The 26,996-nt window shown below is 34.8% G+C and overlaps 2 protein-coding genes across 9 annotated transcripts in view; one reads left to right on the top strand and one right to left on the bottom strand.

Annotated features, from left to right (window-relative positions):
* LOC142358567 (neuronal acetylcholine receptor subunit alpha-9-like) overlaps positions 1 to 26,996 on the bottom strand; it is a 172,847-nt gene that overhangs the window by 76,714 nt on the left and 69,137 nt on the right. The gene's annotated exons all lie outside the window — the stretch shown is intronic.
* The window catches only part of LOC142358570 (BTB/POZ domain-containing protein KCTD12-like), a 554,440-nt gene that overhangs the window by 11,355 nt on the left and 516,089 nt on the right, over positions 1 to 26,996 (top strand). For 2 of the 5 annotated variants that reach the window (XM_075409981.1, XM_075409985.1), the window contains exons 2-6: positions 2,150 to 2,420; positions 2,749 to 2,984; positions 3,562 to 3,838; positions 4,264 to 4,381; positions 7,065 to 7,255. In XM_075409981.1, the coding sequence (XP_075266096.1) occupies positions 2,173 to 2,420; positions 2,749 to 2,984; positions 3,562 to 3,838; positions 4,264 to 4,381; positions 7,065 to 7,121 (936 nt within the window). In that variant the 5' untranslated portion in view covers positions 2,150 to 2,172 and the 3' untranslated portion in view covers positions 7,122 to 7,255. Of the gene's footprint in view, positions 1 to 2,100; positions 2,421 to 2,748; positions 2,985 to 3,561; positions 3,839 to 4,263; positions 4,382 to 7,064; positions 7,256 to 26,996 lie in introns of those variants that run through there. The other 3 variants (XM_075409983.1, XM_075409984.1, XM_075409982.1) reach the window with 3 other exon arrangements.

The following is a 26,996-nucleotide window of genomic DNA, read 5'->3' on the forward strand; positions in this document are numbered from 1 at the left end:
ATTTCCAAAAAACCATTACGTATCAACTGAAACCGTTAGATAGTTACATCGATGCCAAATTGAACATCTATTTAGTAAGACTCAGTCATAAGACTACAAAAATAACTTCAATAAAGGCAAAACTCAAGAATTATGTTCAGGAAATTAAAGAAAATTCTGAAAAGATTTTCTCGGAGCCATAAAAACCACGAGCTTTACTCAACAAAACACAAAATTGTTTTAAAGAAACTCATTGGAAGATTAAGAAAATCTTCTAAATAATTGAATCGTCATTTGATAAAAAAAATTTTCTTTCAATTGGGATGAAAGCAATGCAAAAATATTTTAAAAGTGAAATACTCATTTTTTTATGGTTTTTTTGTCAAATGAAAATCTCACTATACCAAAAATCAACTGCACATTTTTTTTATAAATGTTTACTTAAAAAAGCAAAAGACCGCAAAGATGTTGTTTACCGAAAATTTGCTGAGGAATCAGCAGTACAATTAGCTCATATCTCGATATACGAAGAGTATGTCAGCAGTTTTGATGTCTGCGCCATCTGTCAAACCAGACAAAGTGAAACAAATTGATGACTTGGAACAAATATTTGAAGACTTTTTGTGAAAAAAAAATTAAAAGACCCTGAAATTTCAAAAATTTAGCAGATAATTTTGTCAAAACTGTTGGTTCAAACTACTCGCCAAATCTCTTCTATCTTTAAACATAAAACCAATGAGACCGTTGTTAACAATTTTATCATATATCAACAAATTTTGATAAATATATAGGCAAAAACTACGAAAAATATGAACAAAACAACAGAAGTTAGGCACACGTTCACACTTCTTTAAACCTCCGCAATTCCTCGGAAAAAGCAAAATTCAAATTAAATCCTCTTAATTTGAATTTCTCGCTTGACAACCTTTCTAATGATACTACTCACAATCCAGTACGATGAATTTATCGATCGACGAAAATTGACTGAACCAAAAAACCAATTAAATATTTATTTTCGCCCGCACTAAAGTGGGTCTGAACAGAAAACCTTTTTTTACTGAATTAGCATAATTGTTTTAAATTGACGAAACAGTTTTGTTTGCTATCTGATTACTTTTTTGTCAGATTACAGATTCTATATATTTTCGCCTTTTAATAAATCTTTACAATCGTTACAAAAATTGATCTTGGTGTGTCCCTCAATATCGGGTATGTATTCCTGCCCTGTGCGGCAGTTTGCAGATAAATGTCATTTCCAGTGTTCTATCTGATGAGCACTATTTAACCAAAATTGAAGACGATTCTTTCAAAATTTTGTTTCGCTAAACCGATTTTTATGAACAATTGTACCTTTCTGTTATAAACAATAAACAATATTTCAAAAGAACTACACTCGAAACTTTTCAAATCTTGCACTTCTGCTTTTGAAAACTTTTCAAATTAGGGTGAAAAAAGCTTGCTTAGTGAAAAAGAAGCACCACTTGAAGTTCACTAAATTTTATTGGTTCATATGTGAGATCTGAAATACAGAAAGTATTAACAATTGCAACCATTTTAATTTATTCAAAGTTTCATATATTGTTTTGTCTCCAACAAGCGCTTCGTAATTTGTTTGCCAACATTTTAACAGACTACCAACAGTTGTCAAAAATTAATTTTTTAAATATATTTACAGGCCTCTGTGTTCAATTTCAGTACCCCTAAAATTTGTCATCAATTTTGTTTTGTTAAGCTGCAGCAATATCTGGCCGAAATCCATAAATAAATTTCCTCCACACTTACGAACTTTTAATTTTTGTCCTAGATCTTACTTTAAGTGGAAAATTTAACTCGTTTCGTGTTAAAGTGTTTTTAGGTAGTTTTGATAATCCGAGTTACATATTCATTGATTCAATATAAGAACTGAAATCCTTAATTCCCTTTTTTTCCATTGCAAGGAAGCATTTCTTAATGATATATTTATTTTTGTAGAGCCCCGCTTAAAAGCTTGGTTTAATCTTCATTGAGTCGTTTTCACCAGGTTTAAGCATCAATTAGCACTGTTTTTGGGATATATTCTGCCCCCCCCCCCCGAATTTATATTTTACAAAGTCACGTGCATTATAATAACACCGGTTTAAGGTGAAGTTAAACAGTGAACAAACAATTATTTTTGAACAAAAAACTTCAGTTTCTCGGAGAGTTACCTCAAAAATGACCGAAAAGGATCATCCGGACAAAATAATGGACGCCCAATCCGCAGGAGCCCTTCTGTCCCCTCTCGGCTCAACAGTGGCAGAACTGAACATTGGTGGTCAAGCATTCACGACTACACTGGAAACGCTGGGAAAATATCCAGACTCACTTTTGGGTCTTGTCTTCTCGAAACTCAACACCACAATCCCTCTTTTGAAAGATACCCGTGGGCGGTTTTTCATGGACCGGGATGGAAATTTGTTCAGGTTAAACTTTGTCTGCTTTTGGGGATTGCATGGTACCTAATCAAATTTTAAAGGAAAAATAGTTCCAAAATGATACATTTTATTTCAATGAACCAATACGATATTATCGGAGATATTCCTAGGGTTTGCAGGTAGCTTTATAGGAAATAATTGAGAAAAAAACAATAATTCAGATTTTATTGCACATTTTACTACATAAATTGGAAAATAAACGTTTCTATTAATCGAACTCAGAACAATTTCTGTATCTAAAGTCTCGTCTTTCTTCGTGTGATTATTTTATCTGTTCATTGCGTACGCGTCGTTTTTTGCATTGAAATTTGTTCAGGTATATTTTGGACTACTTAAGAAATGACAAAGTAACACTGCCAGAGGATTTTGGAGAGACAAAGCGATTGATTGACGAGGCAAAGTACTTTCGGCTAGATGGAATGGTAGGCGACTTGAAACAACAGCAGCAACAACAACAGAACGAGTTAATAGGGAAAGGGATAGTTCCCTATTATTTGGAAGGTCGGGACAAGTTGTCAGATAAGAACTATGCTACAAGTTTATGCATATCGGGTAAGATGTCATCGATTATTCTTCTGATGAACCCGGTTCAATTACCCTCCCCCCATTTTTCGATATCATATTTTTCCACCCCAAATCATTAAACGGCCCCTCAAACTTTTCACCCCAAAACCTTTGCACCAAACACTATGTACCCTAGAATAAACTAAAAAACAGTCCGGAAAATACTAACATTCAACTCGGTTAATGTTACTACGATCCAGATTTATAATCAGCTAAATTAAATTTCCTAGTTTTATACCCATGGAGTTAAATATTACCAAAATACATTTTGCAATAATCTGAATCAACATTCAAAAATTCCTCTATAAAACTTGTTGAAAATTTTAGTACGGCGCCGTATAAGGCCGTATCAAGTTGTACAGGACCGTACGCTTAAGTTGTACTTGCTGCTTGCTCAACTTAGTTGTTTTCTCTAAGACTTAAAAGGTGCCATAGAACGGCCTTATTAATTGTTCTAAGTTTGGTCATTCTGGACGGGTGTGAGAATGACATGAGTCTGGGGGCGTAAAAGTTATATACGTCTTCTAACAGCGGGAAGAGAATAGATACAAAACTATTTTTGCAGATGACGAGCTCAAATCCAACGAGGTTGCTGAGTCCGCTCAATCCGATGGCTCAACGTTACCAAAGACGACAAAGAAAATCGGGGGAACTGGCTACATCACACTGGGTTATAGGGGAACCTTCGCGTTTGGACGAGACGGACTGGCAGACATCCAGTTTCGAAAAGTGATGCGGATTCTGGTACATGGCAAAGTTCACCTGTGTCGGGAAGTGTTTGGAAACTCTTTGAACGAGTCTAGGGATCCGGATCGAGGCAGTTCCGAAAGATACAGCTCAAGGTATCCTCTTATAATATGCTTAATCAATGTTGATTGTTTTTGAACTTTAGTTCAAGTTGTTACAATTTTGAGATTCAGTATTCTTCGAACAAATTTCCTTGCTTAGTTTGTCGTGAATTAGGAAATAGAACTATTTCGATTTCGACCGAATTACACAATTCTGGATCGCTTAATTTTGCCACCGTGCATCACCGATTTCTTGGCCTCAAAGATTGCGCCCATGATTTTTTGCATAAAATGGGGGCAGATTTGTTATTCCATCGTTGTACTGTGTTATATTTACAACTTGCAACCATTTAGAAACACAATTACAAAATTGATCAAAAAATTTGAAAAATTGCAAAAAAGAAAAAAGTTTTTTGTTTAGCAAAAGCTGTTCCCGTTGCCTTAGGTTAATATCCATTTAAGAATGTGAGTGTTTTCAGGTTCTTTCTGAAGTACAACTACCTGGAACAAGCATTCGACCACTTGTCTAAGGCTGGATTCTGTCTTAAGGCCAGTTGTGCCAGCTCTGCAAACGGAACGTCAGTCGCTTCAGAAACGGTTAATAGTTGTTGATACAGTCGGTTGATTTTGTCATGCAAGTAGTTCAGTGAGTGAAAACAATGTAGAAATAAACTTACATAAAATTTAATTAAGCGATTACTTCAATATTATTTCCAATAACAAATAAACTATTTTTGAGGCCCAATAAAAATGGCTGAAAAAGTCAGCAAAAGAATTTACCGCTTTTAAACGACTCACTTATACAAAGTAAGATACATTGTCAAATTCCTGTTTAATAGCGATTGCCACAATTATTCTCAGATGCTAGTAAAAGTTCTAACGTAGCCGCTATGTTTGTGAAGAAACTCCGAACTCATTTCTGAAAACAAAAAAAAACGCTCATCATACAACTTTCCTTGATTTCATACAAGGTCAAACATGATCTGTATGATTACCTACCAGTCATAGATAAATTGCTAACACGGATTTTCTAATACTGCTAATAAAAATAGAAATTATTTAACTTTAATCCAAAAATTATTTTTTTGCTCAAATGAATGCCCTTCCCTGCTGTTACTCAACCCATGTTAAAGAATATGCCCAAGTAAAGTGAGTTCAGAAATTAAAATGATTAAACTTGAAAATATAGATCATCTTAGGAGGACAGAGTGACACCCAGCTTAAGAGAGTGTCGTGTATTCAAATTGACTGAGAGGAGAACAAAAGAGTGCTCTCAAAATTACGAGCATCTACCGATACCGAACTAAAACTACTTCCAAAGAAGGTGGCTGGCGCTTTCGGGAGCCCATTTCCATTAAATGCGGAAAGCGCTTAAATTTTGTGAAAGTGTTTTTCAGAAAGCAATTAAAAGCCCTAAAATGAAATTTACTTCTAAATTAAAAATGAAAAACATTGACAAGATTTTCCATATAAGGAACCGCTTTTTCGTCCAAAAAGTTTGAAAGTACGTTTCACACGCACAATCTTTTAACATAGAAAAAGTGAAATCTGGTTTTTAAAAAAACGAGTGAATTTACTCGAAAATTTGGTACCGGTAGATTTCTCGTAATGAACTAAGAGAGTGTGGGGTCGCAACCACCAAAGATCTCAAACGTTCTCCTCATTAAAATGGCGTTATTATTGAACCAAGATATAGACCGAGTTTTGAAAAAGCAAAATCACTTCTGCTCAAAACATGTTTTAAAGAAATGCCAATTCATTTTCATTTGATAAAAACCATCAAGAAAGCCATTTGCACAACATGGAGCTAATATGACTAACCTTTAAAAATGAATTCTTTTGGGGTCTTATCATGAGTAATCATCTATAATGAAAATTATTGTAAAAAATTATCGACTATCTAATCTGCGAGGTGGACGCCAAATTGCGTTCGAGCATAAGTTACAAGATGCAGAGCAATTCATCAAAATTTGAAGATGAAAAATGTTATTTCCTAGAGCACCATTTCGACAAATTTATAAGTAATTAAACGTAGTGTTCAAATTCCTATTTTTTTACGCCAAGAGAGATAGATGGAGAGAGAGAGAGAGAGAGAGAGAGAGAGAGAGAGAGAAAGAGCGAGAGTGGCTCAGGAAGTTGATAATTAGCTTGAAATCTGTTTTAGTTTCTAAAAATTTAACAAGTTACAGAAAAACATGTTACTGTTTTTCAATTTATCTACAACTGTTGCAACAAAAACCGAAACTCTTTTTTCTTTCACTAAGGCAATCTAACGATAGCAAGAAACAGCTCCTCAATTACATCAGCTGATTGAGTTATTTTGAAACTATATTTACTATGAACATGGAAATTTTAAATTTCTCAGCTACAATTTCAACACACGCGAGTTGCACGCTTTGCGAAGCATAAATTGCAACTATTTTGCAACAATGAAGATCGAAAAGTGAAATTAGCATACAGTCAGATGACATTTCGCTGAATTGTAAACTAACATGATTAGAATCGCAAACATACAGGATAACATCTGTAATAAGATAAACAAAGTCTGCTGTTTTAAAAGTGAATCAAACAGCAAGGAATTGATATTGTTCTTGAGCTGCAGTCAAAAACTAACTCCTAAATTTCTGTGCTCTATATTACTCTGCAAAAGTACGAAAAGGCAAATTTCAATAAAATTTGCGTTTTGTGGAAAAAAAAATCATTTTGACCTTGTAATTAACCAGAAAATTTTTTGTGCCCAAATTTCATTGGTAATTACCTAAAAACCAAATTCAAAGACTTACGTGAACAGTGCTATGGTAATTATAAAGTACTAATTGTCTTGTTTACGAAAAATTATTATCTGAAAACAATTGAAGAGTTAAAAACAGCTTTTAAGTTTTTGTTTAAAAAGCAAAGAAAGCAAAAGTCAATTTGTTTCTGTGGAATGAAAACAGAAGGGAAGAAAAGAACCAGAAGTTTATAGTTGGTGCAAAAATAGTTCAATAACCATTTTCTCAAAATTTATTTCCATTAAATGCCACCAATGAAAAACTCTTTGGATTGCTTAATAGAAAAAAAATTATCAGAAAAAGGATGAACGTTTTCGACTATCGATGCAGATTTGTTTTAAGAAAATTAGTCGGCCGAAATGACTCCAATGAGCGTTGTCAAATAATGTCAAATTTGCAATCAATTTGGATCTTTTTTTTTCAAACTTGGCCTCAGGTTTGAACTAGGGTTGAAACAAAGATAAGAATAGAAATGAGCCGCAAAAATTATATTTGGTTGCTATTTTCAGGACAACGAAGAAACGAGATGGATGCACTACACAGAATTCATTTTCTACCGAGGATAGACAATCGAACAAATGCACACTTTATGAATACAAACTGTGAGCACAATTTTTCTCTGAATAGTTCTGCTTCTTATAACCAGGATTCATTGAACTCCCTATATTTTTTTCATTATATGAAACCTACGAATCTCAATTTTAAGGAATTAATGCTAAAAACTTTTTACCCAAGCCATACATATGTCGTATTTTGAATGTTATTTGTATCAATTATATAAGGAGTTATAAATTAAATGAAATATATAACATAATAAATATCATATGTGAAATGATGCCGGTGTGATACCGGTGTAAGTTGAATAATAGGGCGGGGGAATTTAATAGGGGTGAAGAAGCAGGACATCCTCTGAATACCATGAATTAAGATCCAGCACTGAAATATCAAATAAAAACACAGAGCTTAGTTTGAATGTTAATTATATAGCATCTTCAGTATTAGTGCTGCTTTTTATGTCGTAAAAGTGCTTTGTGTTGTGATATGGAGCACTAAATGAATACTAAATGAATAATTGATTTGATAATAAATTTAAATTTATTTGAAAATTCGGTTTTGTCTCGCGCTCCTATGTAGACAGAAATTTACAAATTTTAAATTTCGAAATTCTACCATGTAGCGACACCCCGGCTCCTTTTATTCAAATAATACTAAATTAGTAGCAAACAGAGTTAGAAAAAATCGATAGGTTGATTGCTTTTGTGTCAATTCTTATTCAAATTTGGCGTCATAAACTTCTTTTAGACATTTTTGCTTACATGATAACGGCCAAGTTCATGATTTAATCTTGTCACGCGTTGAAAAGAAGTCTGAACATAAGCATTATGACATAATTTTATGTTTAGAATAATGGATTTTAAAATAGAAGTTACAATTTATTGGCAAAAGCTATTGTTAGACTTATCGGTATTCATGTCATGTTTAACACAAAAGATCTCTAGCGCTCTTTCATTGTGCAATAAATGATTAGGAGGTCCTAAAAAATGACATCATGATATATTGCAGCTTTAATAATGCGAAAGATCTGATCAGACCTAACAAGACGACTCTTGCAAGACTGTTTCTAGCGCAGAATGTGAATGTTCTAACATACAACTCAAAATTGTATAAAAATTGTTCTTGTACGAAAACAAAAAGCCATTTTAATTGCCATTTTTTGAGAGCTCAAATTGAATCGTTTTTTCATAGCAACCTTAATTACAATGTTTTTGAATATAGTTTTAGCGGATCTGTGGAATCACGCACATTGTCCTTATCTTAGAAACAGACTGTAAATAGTCAAAACCAAATTACAGTAGTCAGTTTAAAAAAAAAACAGATTACACATGAAAAATGTCAAAATTTGTTTGGGATTTTCCGTTTTTGCTCAAATATTTTATAGATATCTTGTACACCAAGAGTATTAGAGTTGTTCAATTTATCACGCTTTTTGAAATAGAAACAGTTAATTTAAATGTAAGGTACTATATTTTCAAAAATCAATTTTCAAAAAGTTTAAAGATAAAGGAAAAACTTTAATCTTCTTCGCTCTTCCATTTTAAAAAAAATTCTCTGTTTAACTTCATGAAAATCCGAAATAGATACCAAGTGCACAAGAAGACTAAATTGAAAATTTTTGAAACTTTTCTATCTCATATCTTTTCAATACCTTCTTTATTAGGAAGTTTTCACTTTTGTTTTGTTTTCAAACAATTTTAAACGATGTAATAAAATTATCATTATGTATAATAGGAATGTTATAACAATCATATTAATTAGTGTCCCTACTTTTCAACCGTTTGCCCTCCATTTTGGACAGCTCCCCATTTTCGATTAAAAAAAAACATGTTCCGCATTAAATCTTGCAATTTCATACGAAAATCTAAATAAGCTTGAAAGTGCTACAAATTGATGTTGTTCTTTTTTTTCTATATGATGAATAGACAAAAAGTGAAAGCTTTACTGAAAAAAAGTTGGCATTGCATACAGTTTCCCCAAATTTGAAAAATAATGGAGCAACAAGATTAACATTCCCCATTTCCTAATTTTGTTATAGATACAGTTAGACCGTTCTCCTAAAATCTATACCATCTCAGATTCGATGAGACCCTTCAATTGTATTCTTATAATTAATGGCTTTTTTCAAGTTCTTTTGAGTTTCAACAACGTAATATGTCTTGTTTTCAAATCCCGTGATCGTGTTTTGTTATTTTAAAATAAAAGTTGTTCTAATTAAATGACAACCTCATGGGATCTTGAAGAATAAAATGCCCGAATGTTGTACCACATTACAAAAAAAAATTCTATGTAATGAAAAGGAAGTCTTATAGTATAAAAAATAATGCGAAAAACTTTATTGTTCACAATATGGTATGACGAAAATTATGAACTGCTCGACCTGAAAAGACTAAAGAAGTGAATATCGGATCTGATAAAATGGAACCTTTTACGGCCTATTATTTTTGGTTATAAGACTTCGTGGAAAACAACAGGTTTTTTTCCACTATTTACAAGATCGAAGACAATGGAAAGAAAAAAATGCTTCAAAATTTTTTGGGCTGAAATATTGCTGTCTTCAGTGTAGTTATACACTAATTTTGATGCAAAAACACACAGCCGTTAATGAAGACATGAAATCTGTATTTTTATTTGCTTGTTGTGATAGCGCATTTTTACGATGAAACACCAATTAAACAGATGACACCGGGGGCAAAAAAGTCAAGAACAAAAGATATTGAGAAAATTGATGTTTAGCATAGTTGAATCAAAATTCCGTCCAATTTACAAAAAAAAATTAAGTGGGTTGTAGCCATTTTTCTAGGAACTTATTGTTTCTATTATAAAAAAATTGACTTTTTTGTTTTTGTTTCCAATGATCATTTGCAGCAAAATAAATAGTAATAAAAGGATTGAAGTTTCCAATCCATTGCAGACTGTATCAAAAGTACAACTGATTGAGGATTACAGTTAAATTATCAACATGCTTTTGAAAAACTATTCGTTCAATCAACAAAAGTTTGAGATATCTGCGAAAAGTATAATTTGATCTAAGATTTATCCTTGAATTCAGACCAGTTCAATTAGGAGAAAAATAGTTACATAGATTAAATGATAAACATATGTAAAGTACAGCATAAACAAGTTCTGTTCACTCTTCTTCTAATTTGAAAGCTAAATGTGATTAGTTAAGCAACGAAAAATTAATATTATGTTCAATACTCATCTAAAAAAAATGACAAAAAACCGCACTGTATTTAAAATGATAGTGAATTTGAATTTTTATAAGGAAAAGAGCTTAACGAACTGTTTAGATTTCAAATTTTCAATGAGCACGCACAAACATGATGCATTATTTTTCCGCGAACAAATTTCTCTCTTAATTGACACTCAAATAGGAACTTTGCATGAAATCGCAACGACTCTCGCTAAACAACCTTACAAATTCTTCTTAATTCTGTAAGATCCATGCAGGGGATTAGATGAAAACAAAATTCTGCCAGTGTTTTTTCCCTTCGTTGAGTATTTCTGAAACAAGTGACTTTGCTCCTATTATTCGTTTTGGTACCAGACTATACTTTTGCTTTTTCTTGAAAACTTAAGAAGAATAAAAGTTCGAGATACTAGCGCGTCATCACCTAGATTTTGTGTACTTGAAACTGTTCTGTCAAAAAACCGTTTCTAAAGAATACAAAACAGTGAATGTCCAATTTTTCGTCTCCTCTACTTTTATGAGAAGAAGCTTTTTTAACTGACATTTTGCGCTTGTGATTTCCGAAATGGAAATTGAAAAAATATATTAGCGCCAAGCTTCGTCATTGAGTAAACAAAAAAAGAAACACAAATCAAGAAATGAAGATTGGAATAGACAAAAAAAGCAAACTTCAAAGTTACTTTCAGTCAAAGTCAATCTGATTTGCTCACTTTGTTCAACATGCATACTTAGTAACAAGTATAACTACGTGATTATCGTATATGAATGGAAATTGAGACCCAAACTCGAGTAAGGTTCGCTATCAATAAAGCACTATCGCAACGTATAAACGACATGAACAAGTTTGCGCCAGATTCTCTATAATTGGATTGCGAATCGATTTGTTGATGATAGAGAACAGTGGATAAACGTCTATATGGTGACGCCATAGAAAACTGCTCACATTCTGTTGACATCCTTATCTGCAACCAATCAAGGATGCACTTCTGGTATAAAAACCGCGTTATTAGCAGCATAAAAGGAACTTACAAAACCAGCAGAAACCACTGGAAAAATGCAATTACATTAGACTTACAAACGGCGCGTATTGAAGAACAATTCCTTCAGCGGTAAATTACTTGATATCATGTCTTGTTTCTATAATCCATTTTAGTGAATATAAGATTAATTTTGATATTCTCAAACTTTGTTCCCGAGGAACAAAGTTTCTAAGTAAAAATAACTTTTTACAAAATACAGACCCAATATTTTTAATGGGATTAAAGAATTTTCTTCTATTTCGGTATTGATGCTATAGAAAGAAAAAGAAAGAATTGCTAACTTGGAAAAGACTAGAGAAGTGAATATCGGATCTGATAAAATGGAACCTTGTATAGCCTGTTAATGACATAGTTTGGTTATAAGACTTTCCACTATTCAAAAGATCGAAGAAAATAAAAAAAAAATTCTTCAAAAATTTTTTGGGCGGAAACATTGCTGTCTTCAGTGTAATTATACACTAATTTTGATGCAAAAACACACAACCGATAATGAAGACATGAAATCTGTATTTTTATTTGCTTGTTGTGATAGCGCATTTTTACGATGAAACATCAATTAAACAGATAACATCGGGGCAAAAAATTCAAGAACAAAAGATATTGAGAAAATTGATGTTTAGTTGAATCAAAATTCCATCCAATTTACAAAAAAAAATAAGTGGGTTGTAGCCATTTTTCTAGGAACTTATTGTTTCTATTATAAAAAACTGACTATTTTTGTTTTTGTTTCCAACAAAAATGATCACTTGCTGCAAAATAAGAAGTATTAAAATGATTGAAGTTTCCAATCTATTGCAGATTGTATCAAAAGTACAACTGAATGAGGATTACAGTTAAATTATCAACGTGCTCTTGAAAAACTATTCGTTCAATCAACAAAAGTTTGAGATATCTGCGGAAAGTATAATTTGATCTAAGATTTATCCTTGAATTCAGACCAGTTCAATTAGGAGAAAAATAGTTACATAGATTAAATGATAAACATATGTAAAGTACAGCATAAACAAGTTCTGTTCACTGTTCTTATAATTTGAAAGCTAATTGTGATTAGTTAAGCAACGAAAAATTAATGTTATGTTCAATACTCATCTAAAAATAAAAATGACAAAAAATCGCACTGTATTTAAAATGATAGTGAAATTGAATTTTATATAAGGAAAAAAGCTTAACGAACTGTTTAGATTTCAAATTTTCAATGAGCACGCACGAACATGATGCATTATTTTTCCGCGAACAAATTTCTCTCTTAATTGACACTCAAAAAGGAACTTTGCATGAAATCGCAACAACTCTCGCTAAACAACCTTACAAATTCTTCTTAATTCTGTAAAATCCATGCAGGGGATTAGATGAAAACAAAATTCTGCCAGTGTTTTTCCCTTCGTTGAGTATTTCTGAAACAAGTGATTTTGCTCCTATTATTCGTTTTGGTACCAGACTATACTTTTGCTTTTTCTTGAAAACTTAAGAAGAATAAAAGTTCGAGATACTAGCGCGTCATCACCTGGATTTTGTGTACTTGAAACTGTTCTGTCAAAAAACCGTTTCTAAAGAATACAAAACAATGAATGTCCAATTTTTCGTCTCCTCTACTTTTATGAGAAGGAGCTTTTTTAACTGACAATTTGCGCTTGTGATTTCCGAAATGGAAACTGGAAAAATATATTAGCGTCAAGCTTCGTCATTGAGTAAACAAAAAAAGAAACACAAATCAAGAAATGAAGATTAGAATAGACAAAAAAAGCAAACTTCAATGTTACTTTCAGTCAAAGTCAATCTGATTTGCTCACTTTGTTCAACATGCATACTTAGTAACAAGTATAACTACGTGATTATCATATATGAATGGAAATTGAGACCCAAACTCGAGTAAGGTTCGCTATCAATAAAGCACTATCGCAACGTATAAACGACATGAACAATTTTGCGCCAGATTCTCTATAATTGGATTGCAAATCGATTTGTTGTTGATAGAGAACAGTGGATAAACTTCTATATGGTGACGCCACAGAAAACTGCTTACATTCTGTTGACATCCTTATCTGCAACCAATCAAGGATGCACTTCTGGTATAAAAACCGCGTGATTAGCAGCATAAAAGAAACTTACAAAACCAGCAGAAACCACTGGAAAAATGCAATTACATTAGACTTACAAACGGCGCGTATTGAAGAACAATTCCTTCAGCGGTAAATTACTTGATATCATGTCTTGTTTCTATAATCCATTTTAGTGAATATAAGATTAATTTTGATATTCTCAAACTTTGTTCCGAGGAACAAAGTTTCTAAGTAAAAATAACTTTTTACAAAATACAGACCCAATATTTTTAATGGGATTAAGGAATTTTGTTCTATTTCGGTATTGATGCTATTGAAACAAAAAGAAAGAATTGCTAACTTTGAAGTTAGAAAAAATTGTTCTAGCTACGTCCTGCAACGCATCCTGTTCCAAAAATGCTAATTTTAGCACATTGAAAATTTGCAAAACTGTAACCAAGGTTTAGGACAGCAATTTGATGGACACTTGATACATATAAGTTGAGTTAGCAATAGTAAACTCAACAAAAAAATTGATGGCTTCAAATAGATACATTTCTTATATAAGCGAAAGCAATTGATGAACATCAAAATTGAACAACTAGTTATTGGGACTAATTGAGTATCAAGTATTTTGGCGATAATCTACATCAAACTGTTTAATAAAAATCACAAAAATTAACTGCATCAATGCATTATCCGGACAGATTTGAAACCGCTGAAACCATCGCCTTGTTGTAGAGTGTCCTTTCGTTTGATAGGACTGCAGCCGTTACAAAGTGATTATCGCTTTTTTATCATCCACCAGTTATGCGCGGAAATTCCTCTAAAAACAAATAAATACACAAAATGTTTGGTGGGTTATTTTTTTTAACAGAATACAAGGTTGTAAAGATTTGTAACTTTGAAATAATTTTTGAAAAAGTTCCTTCAAAAGAAAAAATAATTGAAAAAGAAACTTCACAAATTGGGAAGTGTTGAAGCCCTAAATTGTGTACAAACCACGTTTGGTGTCTCTTGTGTGATTATCAGTGTGAACTCATAAAAATCAAAGAAAAAAAATACTTGACCTCAGACTGTAATGATTTCAAACCTGAAAAAACAGAGGTATGCAAAATGTTTTAAAAAAGTTTTCTCGTGATGTTTCGTAACGTGCTAAGCGCGACTAAGTTTTTTCTAACCAACTTGAGAGTTATTGTAATCATAATTCACAAAAACTTCCGATCAGCTTTAAGGTTTATTGCAGGAAAAATGATAAAGTTTTAATTTAAAATGAGTTTTGGTGGAATTTATCTTTATCTTGGTGTGCTGTAACTTTTGAAAAGACCTAACCCAAAGAAAAAATAAAAGAATGGCCGATTGTTTTTCAAATCATGTTTTGATTGATATTGATTCTCCCTCTTAAAAACTCCTCCCATATCTCAATGGCAAATAAAAAGTTCAATTTCACAGATGCAACAATTCATTTGCTGAATGTATAAAAAGATTCAGTTCCTTAAATTTAATTTTTCTTCACCAAAACATGAATTATGATTTATAGAAAACGTTTACATACGCTGATTATGTTTTGTAAGCAATTAATTCCTATAACACTTCGGACGTGATGTCACTTGCTATGAAAATTTGTACGTTAAGAACAAGGCAATTAATCGACATGTGTTTCTAAGCAAATGTGGTATCAAATTGAAGAAACAGAAAAATATGATATAACTGTCAAGAAAAGTTTAAAAGTTTATGATTATTTTAAAATAAGCAAGCGTTGGGTTTTTCATCTTTTATTAAATTTCTTTTTTCAGTTTTCAATTTTTACAAATTGAACTCTAAAATTTTTGTAATAAAAACTTCAATAAATATGTAATGTTTGTTTATGTGTGATTATGTGTGTACATACATGTATCAGCATGCCAGTCCTCGCGCATTGTGTGCGTGTCTGTGTGTGTGTGTGTATGTGTGTGTGTGTGTATTTGTGTGTGTGTGTATTTGTGTGTGTGTGTATGTGTGTGTAGGCATGTAAGTTTAAATGTCTGTGATTTGCTGCGGGTATGTGCGTGTGCGGTTGTTTGTATTTTTTCATGCATGTATGCGCGTGTATGTAGCGTGCATGTGTAGCGTGCATGTGTGCGGGTGTGTGTGTGGGATTGTCTGTTTATGTATTTTGGTGTGTTTGTAATCCTGAGCATTGTGCGTGTGAGTTTTTGTGTCCCTATTTTCTGCATTTTTCAGTTTTCCAGACAATTTTATCACGGTGGCGGGCAAACTGGCTGATCGCGAGCAAGCCAAATTTTGTCCAGCCAAATAAAAAAAGATGTCCAGCCAAGCAAAAATAAAATTTTCGAGATAATCGTTTAGCAATTTGACCATGGCGGGCCCCTGAGCGCGCTTCGCCTCGTTTTCTACTTTAATTACCACAGCGTATGAGAGGCATAGCCATGGACAGAAGTTGGGGCTCTCAACTACTCGCGGTCTTAGAAAACAACGTATTTTGTTTCCTTTGTGCTTTGCCATACATTAAAAAGTAAAATTTTATCCTGGAGGTTGGTGTCAGAGCAAATCACCAGCGTGATTTTTGAGCAAAATTTAGTTCATGAAAAACAATATGTTCAGCTTAACTATCGTCAACAAGGTTTGCTTAATATGCGATTCGAACTTCCGCGTGGTTACTTGTAACATTTAATTTGAGTAGCAAGTCGTAACCACTAAACTAAATGGGCTTTGTGGTAATTGCCTTGTTACGGCTGATATTAGTAGTGAAAAACTAAAAATATCTTTACGCACGTTCTGGTTCGTTTAAAGCTTTAGAAACTTTTCTTGACTGTAATTTCCTTAGGATTTTCTGCAAAACTTTAAGAAAATAACTTGAATTTCGTAACTCAAAGTCATACAACTTGACTCCAATTACACTAATGCTCGCTCTGTTAGAAATATGTTCACCAGATGACATTTACGAGTGGTAATTAAACATTACATAACTGACATTTACAGTTAAAGGGAGTATTCTGTTCAGGAATTTAATCTGTTTACATAGCAAATTATTAAGTAAATATGAAATTAACCATATTAAGACAATGATTATCTAGAGAAGTTGGACGTTAAACATACCAATATGGCGTGATAATTGAAGGTTCATCAAAAACTAACATAAAACATTTCTGACACAACATTTGACATCAAAGCAATCTTTAAAACAGGAAAACTTAGTGTATTATTCAAATATTAACTAAAGTTTTTTCATAACTGAAATGGAAAGTATGAATTCGCCCACATATCAAAAGCTGTCATAATTTTGGCATTGCTCGTAACATTTAGAAAGCGTATTGACACAACGCAACTGATTGATCGTATAATTATATGGCAAAAACTAGTTGGAATTTGAAAAAAGGGAAAATAAGCCGTTCAGGGTAAAGTTGCAAAGTCGATGAACGAAATGAGCATCGAGACTAGCACCAATGGTTAGAGTATCAAGTGAAAAGTATGCCCAACCCCCCTTTCAGGGTCCTAAACACAAGTCCCTAGGAGCTAGAGCACTTCAAAAGTACAGCACTTTTTCAAGGTCACCCGACTATCGGAAACAAAAGTTGTGACCTTGAGATGACAACTATTGAAAATGAAAGCAACGCATAAGGGAATGAGAGCACATATGAGAAATATACACCAGTGACCTTGAAGGTCTTGCACCAAGATAAAATATTATTTTTTCCAACATTTTAATATGTTTTTACATTATTTCTAATATAAAATTCAACATTGATCGCACTTGACCCAATTCCGTCGCTCTAATAGATGAGAATTGCCGGTAGAGGGCCTAGCTATAGACTTATCATAAAACGATCTAATAATTTGATAAGAAAAATTTAAAGTTTTAGTTTTGACCGCAACATAGCCGGCCCAGTTTTTGGTCACAAATCCAAAAATAACATCACTTGCGGTCACTATTTACAGTGATCAACTTCACAATAGGTCTTTTGTAGCTACCCGTTGCAGTTTTTACTAGCGCTGATCTGGCTATTTGGTCGTCACTCTTATGAACTTCTTGAATTCTTCCTAACGGGAAGTTGAATGGATGCACATTCTTATCGACTATCCAAACCAGGTCACCAGTTTTTGGTTCGATAAGTTCCTCCTTGGCCCACTTCGTACTCTGCTGTAGGCTTGGCAAATACTCAGACATCCAGCGGTTCCATACGGCAACTACGTTGCTATGTTGACCTCTGAACAGCTTTCTGTAACTCGCATTAGTTCCAGAAAACAACGCATTTGGCCAATTAATGCTAATTTGACCTATCAGAAAGCGGTTTGGTGTCAGTGGCTGTAAATCGGTGACATCTCCACTAACATCCGTAAGTGGTCGGTTGTTCATTAACTGCTCAACTACACAGAGTACAGTGCGAAGTCTGTCTTCAGTTAAGCTCTGTTTGCCGAGAACATTGTACAAAGCTTTCTTGCAAGATTTCACAAGACGTTCCCATACACCTCCTAAGTGATGAGCTGCAGGCGGGTTGAAGGTCCACTTGATGCTCTCCTCTGCCAGTCTACTTGCTATTTCGTCTTTCCTGAGCTCCTGGAGGGCTTCCTTGAACTCTCTAGCCGCTCCAACAAAATTTGTTCCATTGTCAGAGATTATTGACTGAGGTTGACCTCTTCTTGCAATGAACCTATGAACAGCACCAATGCAAGCTTCAGTGTCCAAGCTGTCAACCAGTTCCAGATGAACAGCTCTAACACTCAAGCAGGTAAAGAGACACACCCACTTCTTTATTGTACGTCTGAACATCTTTACTTCAAACGGTCCGAAATAATCGACACCGGTATTTGTGAATGGTCGGACATTATTCGTCACTCGGTCTGTCGGTATATCACTCATCTGTGGAGTTTTACCGCTCGTAAACAGTCGACATGTTACACAATTGTGTTTCACTGCTCTCAGCGCGCTTCTTAATCCAAATATCCAAAATTTCTTCTGTACTTCGTTCCGAATATACTCCACCCCTTCGTGATGAAAAATTTTGTGCTGATAGCTCAGAAACAATTCGACTGCTCTATGTTTGCTAGGCAAAATAACTGGGTGTTTTGTGTCGAATGATAAATTAGTTCTCCTCAGTCGTCCTTTTGCTCTCTGGACACCGTTAGAATCAATGAATGGAGATAAGGAAACAATTTTGCTGTTTGAAGGAACTGTTTTCTTGGATTTCAAGTCGTCAATTTCTTTATAATAGACTTCCAGCTGAACTAATTTCCAAATCAGTTGTGCAGCTTCTTCTAGTAGTGAATGCACTTCAGAGTTCTTTCTGGCAAGTGATAAAATCCAAGCAATTGTTCGCCTCAATCGGTTGTATTGGCTGTATCGTTTCTAATCGACTACATCAATTACTTCGTTTGCCACGTAAACTTGAACATTCATATCCTGCTCGGCTGGAAGCTGATTATCTTCGTTTAACAAGATCGGTTGTAGCAGCCAATCTGGACCCTTGATCCAATTACTGTTGGCTATGTCATCGAAGCTGAGACCTCTTGTTCCAAGGTCGGCTGGATTCTTAGCACCTTCCACGTGGTGCCATTCGTCCACAGTTGAAGTGTCGAGTTTTTCTGCTACTCTGTTTGCAACAAAAGTAGGCTGTTTCTCGTTGCTCGATCTTATCCACTGTATAACTGTTGTAGAATCAGACCACATAAAAACTTTATGGAAATGAATTGAGTGTTCCTTCATGATTGTGTCTTTCAGTCGATTCCCGGTTAATGCTGCCATGAGCTCAAGTTCTGGAATTGTATGATGCTTTACAGGTGCAACTCTGGCTTTTCCTATGATAAAGGATACTCTACACTCTGATTGATTGTTTTCTGTTACAAATTATGCTACCGCACAAAATGCGTCCTCTGAAGCATCACCGAAAACGTGCAACTCATTTCGAATGTTTTCGCTCGACGTTTCATACCATCTGCTGACTTCAAACACTTCACCGGCATTCAATTCTCCGACCCAATCCGAGAATTGATCACTGAGGTTCTCGTCGATAAATGAGTCCCATTGTTGTCCTCTTGTCTGCCATATGCCTTTCAGGATTATTCTTCCACGGATTACAAATGGAGCTAGAAATCCCAAAGGATCAAAAACGCTAGAGACAATTGATAGCACTTTTTGCTGGGTCCAATATTTTTCAGGCTTAAACTGTAAACCTCTGCATACTTTCAGCGTGTCGCTTTTATTGTTCCATTCTAATCCAAGAATCGTCAGGGCCTTGTCATGTACTTCATCTTCATCAAAATTAGTAGCCCACTTAGTTAGTTTGAAACCACCTTTTGCAAAAAGAGCAATTAATTCTGCTTTGACGTCAGCAGCTTCTTCCCGACTCTGCAGCGAGACAAGTAGATCATCCATATTGAAGTTATGGAACGCTATGTAACTAGCTCGATCTGAATTTTCAGCATTGTCCGTTGCACATCTTTGTAGCGCAAAGTTTGCACAAGTTGGAGACGATTTAGCGCCAAATATATGTCTATTGTACTGATACGTTACTAATTGATCATTTTCATCTGACCATAGAAACCGTAGAAGCTTTCGATCTTCCGGTTTGACTTCAACTTGAAGGAACATTTCTTCAATGTCTGCACTCAAAGCATATCGGTTCTCTCGGAATCGTGCCAAGATTCCCATCAGACTGGCTAGCAAATCCGGACCTGCTAAAAGCATGTCGTTGAGACTTTTCCCGCGAAATTTGCTGGCTGCGTTACATACTCTTCACACTTTGTCGGGTTTGTGAGGATTCAAAACTGGGTGATGTGGTACATACCAGACTTGTTGATTGGTTGTTGCTGCCAAGTCGCTGCTAGAAAGAATTGAGATATATCCTTTACTAAGATCTGAGTTAATTGTTTCTGTATATTTCACTTTAAGTAATTCATCTGTCTGTAATCGACGCTGCAACCCTCTAAGTTGTCCCAATGCTGATGAAAAGTTGTTGGATAAAGCTGCTTGTTCACCGTTCCATAATAAACCAACTTCATATCGTTCATCGTTGAATTTGATCGTTGAGTTTAGAATCTCGGTGGCTAGTTTGTCTTCTTTTGTTCTCTTATCGGCAACTTTAAGTGTTCCGTAGGACTCCATATCCCACCACTTCTTGACAACTTCAGCTAGTTTCATGTCGTCATTGTTGGCTACATGACACGCTGCGCTGAGTTTTAGCTGATTAATTGGAACTGGACCACTGACTGTCCATCCAAGTGGTAACTTAATAGCCCACGGTTTGTTCTCACCGCCATTTTTGTATTCGACGGGTCGAATCAGTTCATGAGCATTCTGGCCTAGAATGATCGCAACTTTCTTCAAATCGATCTGCTTGAAACCCACGCACTTCAAGTACGGATACTTTGCTTTCATCTCCTGGACATTGTAAACGCTTGTTCGAAGTTCCAAGTCCTTTTGACTGTGAATTGTGAGTAGCTTTCCTTTGTCTTGCATACAGCTAGCCGGCCCAATTGTAGCCTGAACCGCTCTGCATGTTGTAATTTGTGTGCCGTGAATTCCAGTAACATTTAACGACACTGGTTCTCCACGTAATTCAAGCTTTTCTAACAAGTCTTCATCCACCCACGTCTGAGTGCACCCCGTGTCACAAACAGCAAGAGCATCTTCGGATTGTCCTTCATCTCCGAAGATTCTGACACGTGCTATTTGCATTAAACCTCTTATTGACTCCACATTGCTGTTTAAATTAGACACTTCTGTCCTGTTAATGGGTTTCAAGTTTTCCGACCTTTTCTTGTAGTGAAGCAACTTGTTGTGGGTTTTCTCACAGCCATCAAGGCCACAATTTCTTTTCCTTGGACAGTCTTTAGCTGCATGGTTATCAGCAAGACAACAAAAACATAGCTTCTTTTCTTTAACGACATTGTATCGTTCATCTATTTTCATGTTCTTGAACTTATCGCAGTTCCAGGCCCTATGATTTGAACCTTCGATAGGACATTTGTTTTCGGTCCGAGTTTTATCGTCATTTGAACTGAAGGCTGACTCGCTGGGCTTCGGACTTTTCTTGAAATCAGGTTTCATACCGAACTTTGTCGTTTGTGTTTCGAATTTTGACGATGTAGGCGCACAATGAACCAATCGCTCATGAACTTGCGCTTCTTCTTGCAACCAATTATTAAACTCGACCAGGTTTGGTTTTCGTCTTGCTTTTGTTGGGGCCTCTATAAAGGCAAACCATCGACGCTTTGTATCTAACGGCAACTTACTGACCGCAATATCAAGGTTACTAGAAGAAAACAAGTCGTTCGAGTACCCAAAATGCTGTAGAATTTTCACAAACGTTGATACCGTATCAGCAAACTCTATCAAGGATGATAAGTCGCTAAATCTAACCTGTGGGAAGTTCTGAATTTTGGCAAGTTGTGAAGAGACAATGTGATGAGGCTGGCCAAACTTGCTTTGCAGTGTGTTCCAAGCCTGATCGTACATTGTTCCAGAGTAGCCCATTCCATTGACAGCTGGTTTTGCTTTTCCAACAAGCAATGTCTTCAAATGGCTCATTTTTTCGTCTCGACTAATACTGCTGCTGTGTATTGTAGACAGAAACATTCCACTCCATTCAGGCCAATCCAATGGATTACCATCAAATTCGCGCAATTTTAATTTTGGCAAACTTCTGTTACCATGTTGGTTGGTTGTGAAAATATATCATTACCGTTGTCCCTTGGAGACAAGAATGAATTTGAGTAGGCGTATCTATCAGGTGAAAATCATCTATCTCTGCTTCCCAGAGGTGTACTTTGAATTCTTGTTTGCTGCTCAAATGGATTTTCGATATCTTCTCCTAAACTGTACTGCTGTCGATACTTTGTTAAACGACTCGAATAACTATCTGTCTTTAAAAAAGAACTTGATGGACGCTCCACTTCTGGCAGTTGAACTTTGAGGTTTTCTGTGTACTCATCGTATTCCTCGTAAAGTTCTTTCGGGGAAAATTCGTCATCAGTCTCTGTTTCACTTGATTGTTTAGATTTGTCAGAAGTCTCTCCAGAAGAACTTTCTAATTCAGCTTCCATCAAGCGAAGTTGAAGTTTTTCCTCAACTTGTCTCATCCGTTCTTCGTGCTCTCTTTGCTTTCTTTCAAACTCCATTTGAAGCTTTTTGGCCTTCTCCTGTCTTTCTTCAACTTTCTGGAGCTTTAGCAATCTCTTCTCCTCCTCTCTTGCAAGCTTGTTCTCCAATGAGTAATTACCGGATTTACCCACTTGACTTGTGTTTTGAGTCGGACTGTCGCTTTTCTCTTTCGGTGAGCCACTGCTCACAAGGTTTACGCCATTGTCCTGAGGAGTACTGTCCGTTAGAACTGCTGCAATTGGAGCATCTTCTGCCAATGTAGTGAATGTGGAGACTGAAACTTCTCCAAACGAAACCATTCTGTTTTCTGATGCTGCTGCTTTTAGATCGAAAAGATTCAAAATGTAGCATTTGTGATCCGTTAGACGACTTCTGTAGTCAATACATTTCTCTGTTACCTCAGAGCAACCACTCCCACCGTGTTTGTCCTCTACTTTACTCAGCTGATTGAGTAACTTGTCTTCTTCTTCGAAGTATGCGTCAACTTCAGATCTAGCTCGAGCAAGACGATAGTTTCCTTTCAACAATCGTATCAACTCTTCTCTTTTTCTTCTGGGTTGGTCATACTTCTGATTCAGATTAACCAAGTCCAAAGAGTGCTCTTGACGGCCACGTCTGAATGGAATGATGATTTTTTGTTGGGAAGATGCTTTTGTTCTGATGAAGAAGGTATCGACTTCTTGGCAACCTTCTGAGATTTTGTCGACTTCTTGAACATTTTGATAATAAATAACAACAAATATTATCTTTTTAAATGTCCGGGGAGAATACGGACCATTAATGTTACGGCTGATATTAGTAGTGAAAAACTAAAAATATCTTTACGCACGTTCTGGTTCGTTTAAAGCTTTAGAAACTTTTCTTGACCGTAATTTCCTTAGGATTTTCTGCAAAACTTTAAGAAAATAACTTGAATTTCGGAACTCAAAGTCATATAACTTGACTCCAATTACACTAATGCTCGCTCTGTTAGAAATATGTTCACCAGATGACATTTACGAGTGGTAATTAAACACTACATAACTGACATTTACAGTTAAAGGGAGTATTCTGTTCAGGAATTTAATCTGTTTACATAGCAAATTAACCATATTAAGACAATGATTATCTAGAGAAGTTGGACGTTAAACATAGCAATATGGCGTGATAATTGAAGGTTCATCAAAAACTAACATAAAACATTTCTGACACAACATTTGACATCAAAGCAATCTTTAAAACAGGAAAACTTAGTGTATTATTCAAATATTAACTAAAGTTTGTTCATAACTGAAATGGAAAGTATGAATTCGCCCACATATCAAAAGCTGTCATAATTTTGGCATTGCTCGTGACATTTAGAAAGCGTATTGACACAACGCAACTGATTGATCGTATAATTATATGGCAAAAACTAGTTGGAATTTGAAAAAAGGGAAAATAAGCCGTTCAGGGTAAAGTTGCAAAGTCGATGAACGAAATGAGCATCGAGACTAGCACCAATGGTTAGAGTATCAAGTGAAAAGTATGCCCAACCCCCCTTTCAGGGTCCTAAACACAAGTCCCTAGGAGCTAGAGCACTTCAAAAGTACAGCACTTTTTCAAGGTCACCCGACTATCGGAAACAAAAGTTGTGACCTTGAGATGACAACTATTGAAAATGAAAGCAACGCATAAGGGAATGAGAGCACATATGAGAAATATACACCAGTGACCTTGAAGGTCTTGCACCAAGGTTAAATATTATTTTTTCCAACATTTTAATATGTTTTTACATTATTTCTAATATAAAATTCAACATTGATCGCACTTGACCCAAATCCGTCGCTCTAATAGATGAGAATTGCCGGTAGAGGGCCTAGCTATAGACTTATCATAAAACGATCTAATAATTTGATAAGAAAAATTTAAAGTATTAGTTTTGACCGCAACATGCCTAGAAACTAGCTTAAGTATAAATAGTGTGTATACTACTATAGTAATTACTAGTTATAAGCCAAAAAAAACTATGACATCATTCTGCTCAGATTTAATTTTGGAGTATGAGTAGTTTTCAGACTATACAAGATGAATTTAGCCTGGACGAACTCTATGAAATCAATATAATCATAATGAAGAAAAATTGCACAAAACTAAAAATATTCTGGAGGTACAGTGTTTCAATTCTGAATTAAGTTTTTACTCTTGAAATGTGCTGGTTCAGCGCTGAAAAGCTCTGAGACTCAACTCCGGGATGTACTGTCTTGATTGTAACGGTTATTAATGTATTTACATAACATTCAACTTAATTTTACGTTGCGTTACCTTTACGTCGTCTTACTTTACGTCGTCTTATTTGCTTTACCTCCTTTCGCTGCGGAAACCTCCGGGTTGTATCACTTACTTTGTTTTGTTCGACATGTAGATGGTAAATCATTAGGTAGGAACATTTAGAAGTCAATACACTAAAAAAGTGATGACTTTTCGCACTTTTAATTGTCTTACCACCTGGAAACAACAATGAAAGTTTTTTTTCCTTACGACAAAGTTTCCTAATCACAATATTTTTTCAAATTTATTTTTTTGAAATTCTTCTTTTCATATCAGTTGTTCTTTTTAGAACAGTTATTATCTTCATATCCATAGAACAGTTAATGATCTATCGGTTGACAGACCACCAGCCAGCGCACTTACTAACAGCAAAAACAATCGCATATTATTGAAGCTTATAAAACACTTAATTCTTAATGAATGATTCTCAAATAAGAATAATGATTTTTTAAAACCAAAACTTCAAAATATTGAGGTTCAAGTGTCCATCAACTGTTTATCTATCAAATTTTTGACGTTCATTTAATTTTAATAGCTCAGTTCGTTCTCGGCATAACACAAAAAAAGCTTCTTCCTGATAGTTTGACAAGCCATACAAATTCGTTCTCTCTGTCATTTGAAACTATAAATTTAATAACATCGCGGTTGGTATCTTTGTCAACTAACAGCTTAGCAGAAAACAAACTTGTACAAAATAAAATTCAAAAAGTGCAAATAACTAAATTGGTAAATGATCTCATAACACCAGGTTCTGTTATAAAACTAGTCAATAAAACTAATCAACAAATTAAAATAAATTAACCTTGGCTCTACCAAAGCGTGGTTTAAACGAGAAATGAACAATCGACGAAAAGGAGTGAATATTTGAGTATTTCATTGAATCATTCAGGTATCCAGTCATTATGTAGCTCCTTTGCTATTCGCGTACTACCCCCTGGTCAACTATAAAAACCTAGTCAAATGCATTGTTCTTTACGTACGTAGAAGCAGATGCTATCTATTTTTAAAATGATAACTTAATTGTTATAATTGAAGGATTTGTAAACTTAACGTTTACGTTTAAGAAATTAAATGAAACCTTTGAATACGTAAATTAATGACGAACCTGGTTGTTCAATATTTCTTTGTCGAACTAAACATTGCTATCATCGGTATTAATGGTCAAAAATCACCTAGCTCTATTAAAGACGAATTGAAGTTTGCCAAGGATTTCCAATTCAGACGAACACAGACTAGACGGAGCCCGGAATTGACTAACCTTGGAGAGAGTTGAGGAGAGCATCTGGTCAAATAGCAGACAACAAAGTCGCTTCTCAGGCATAAAACTCAAGTGTAGTAATAAGATCCCGCGGAAGCATTCTTGGTCGAGTTAAAAAGGGGCTTTACCTTTTATGACACAAAGTCCCCTTCCCCATCCATTTCCCCTAACAAAATTGCTCAAGGGTACCTTGTTTGTGCTTTCCACGGCCGATGCTTAGCCGAGCCTAAGCCGCCACACAATTTATGCAAGCTTTTTATTTGTAGGTGGTACGCAAAATCTGGTCAGAATTATTGCCCCCTCCCCCAATTATTATGGTATATTTGATCATCAGCATATGCTAAATATAATATACATATATATATATATATATATATATATATATATATATATATATATATATATATATGGGGGAGGGGGTATAATGTGGCTAAAATCTTGGTTCTTAAATTTCTCATACAGTGTGTCAAATTCCTTCTGGCGCTTGAGCTGCGCTTCCGATTCAATTTCAAATAATAAATTCAATGTCTTCGTCTTGATCTTGATTTTAAGTTGATTCAATCATTGATGTGTTATTGTGGCGGAAGCCCACAAGTAAAGGTCACGATCATTACATACAGAAACAGTGATGATTTCCTACTAATCATACTCGAATCGTGCAATGAAATAGGACATGATGAGTATGACATCACACATGATCATTGTCTTACATAAATAACTTTTGATTTGGAAAGGAACAATTGATCACACCATATGCGGCACCGTAGAGCACCAGAAATAAAAGCAGAAACTATTTTGATTGCATTCTACGGTATCCAAAAGAAAAGTTGTTTAAAATTCTCCGGAGACAAAATTGGTTGTTACATAAATATTTCAACTCTGATCAGCGTATTTTTGTAGAGTAATGCTTTCCTCCAAATAGCTTTAGGCTGAAAGTTCCCCAAATCATCAATCGGCTAAAGATAAG

Source organism: Convolutriloba macropyga, chromosome 2, assembly GCF_964194025.1.
Source record: "Convolutriloba macropyga chromosome 2, txConMacr16.3, whole genome shotgun sequence".
Classification (NCBI taxonomy): Eukaryota; Metazoa; Xenacoelomorpha; order Acoela; family Convolutidae; genus Convolutriloba; species Convolutriloba macropyga.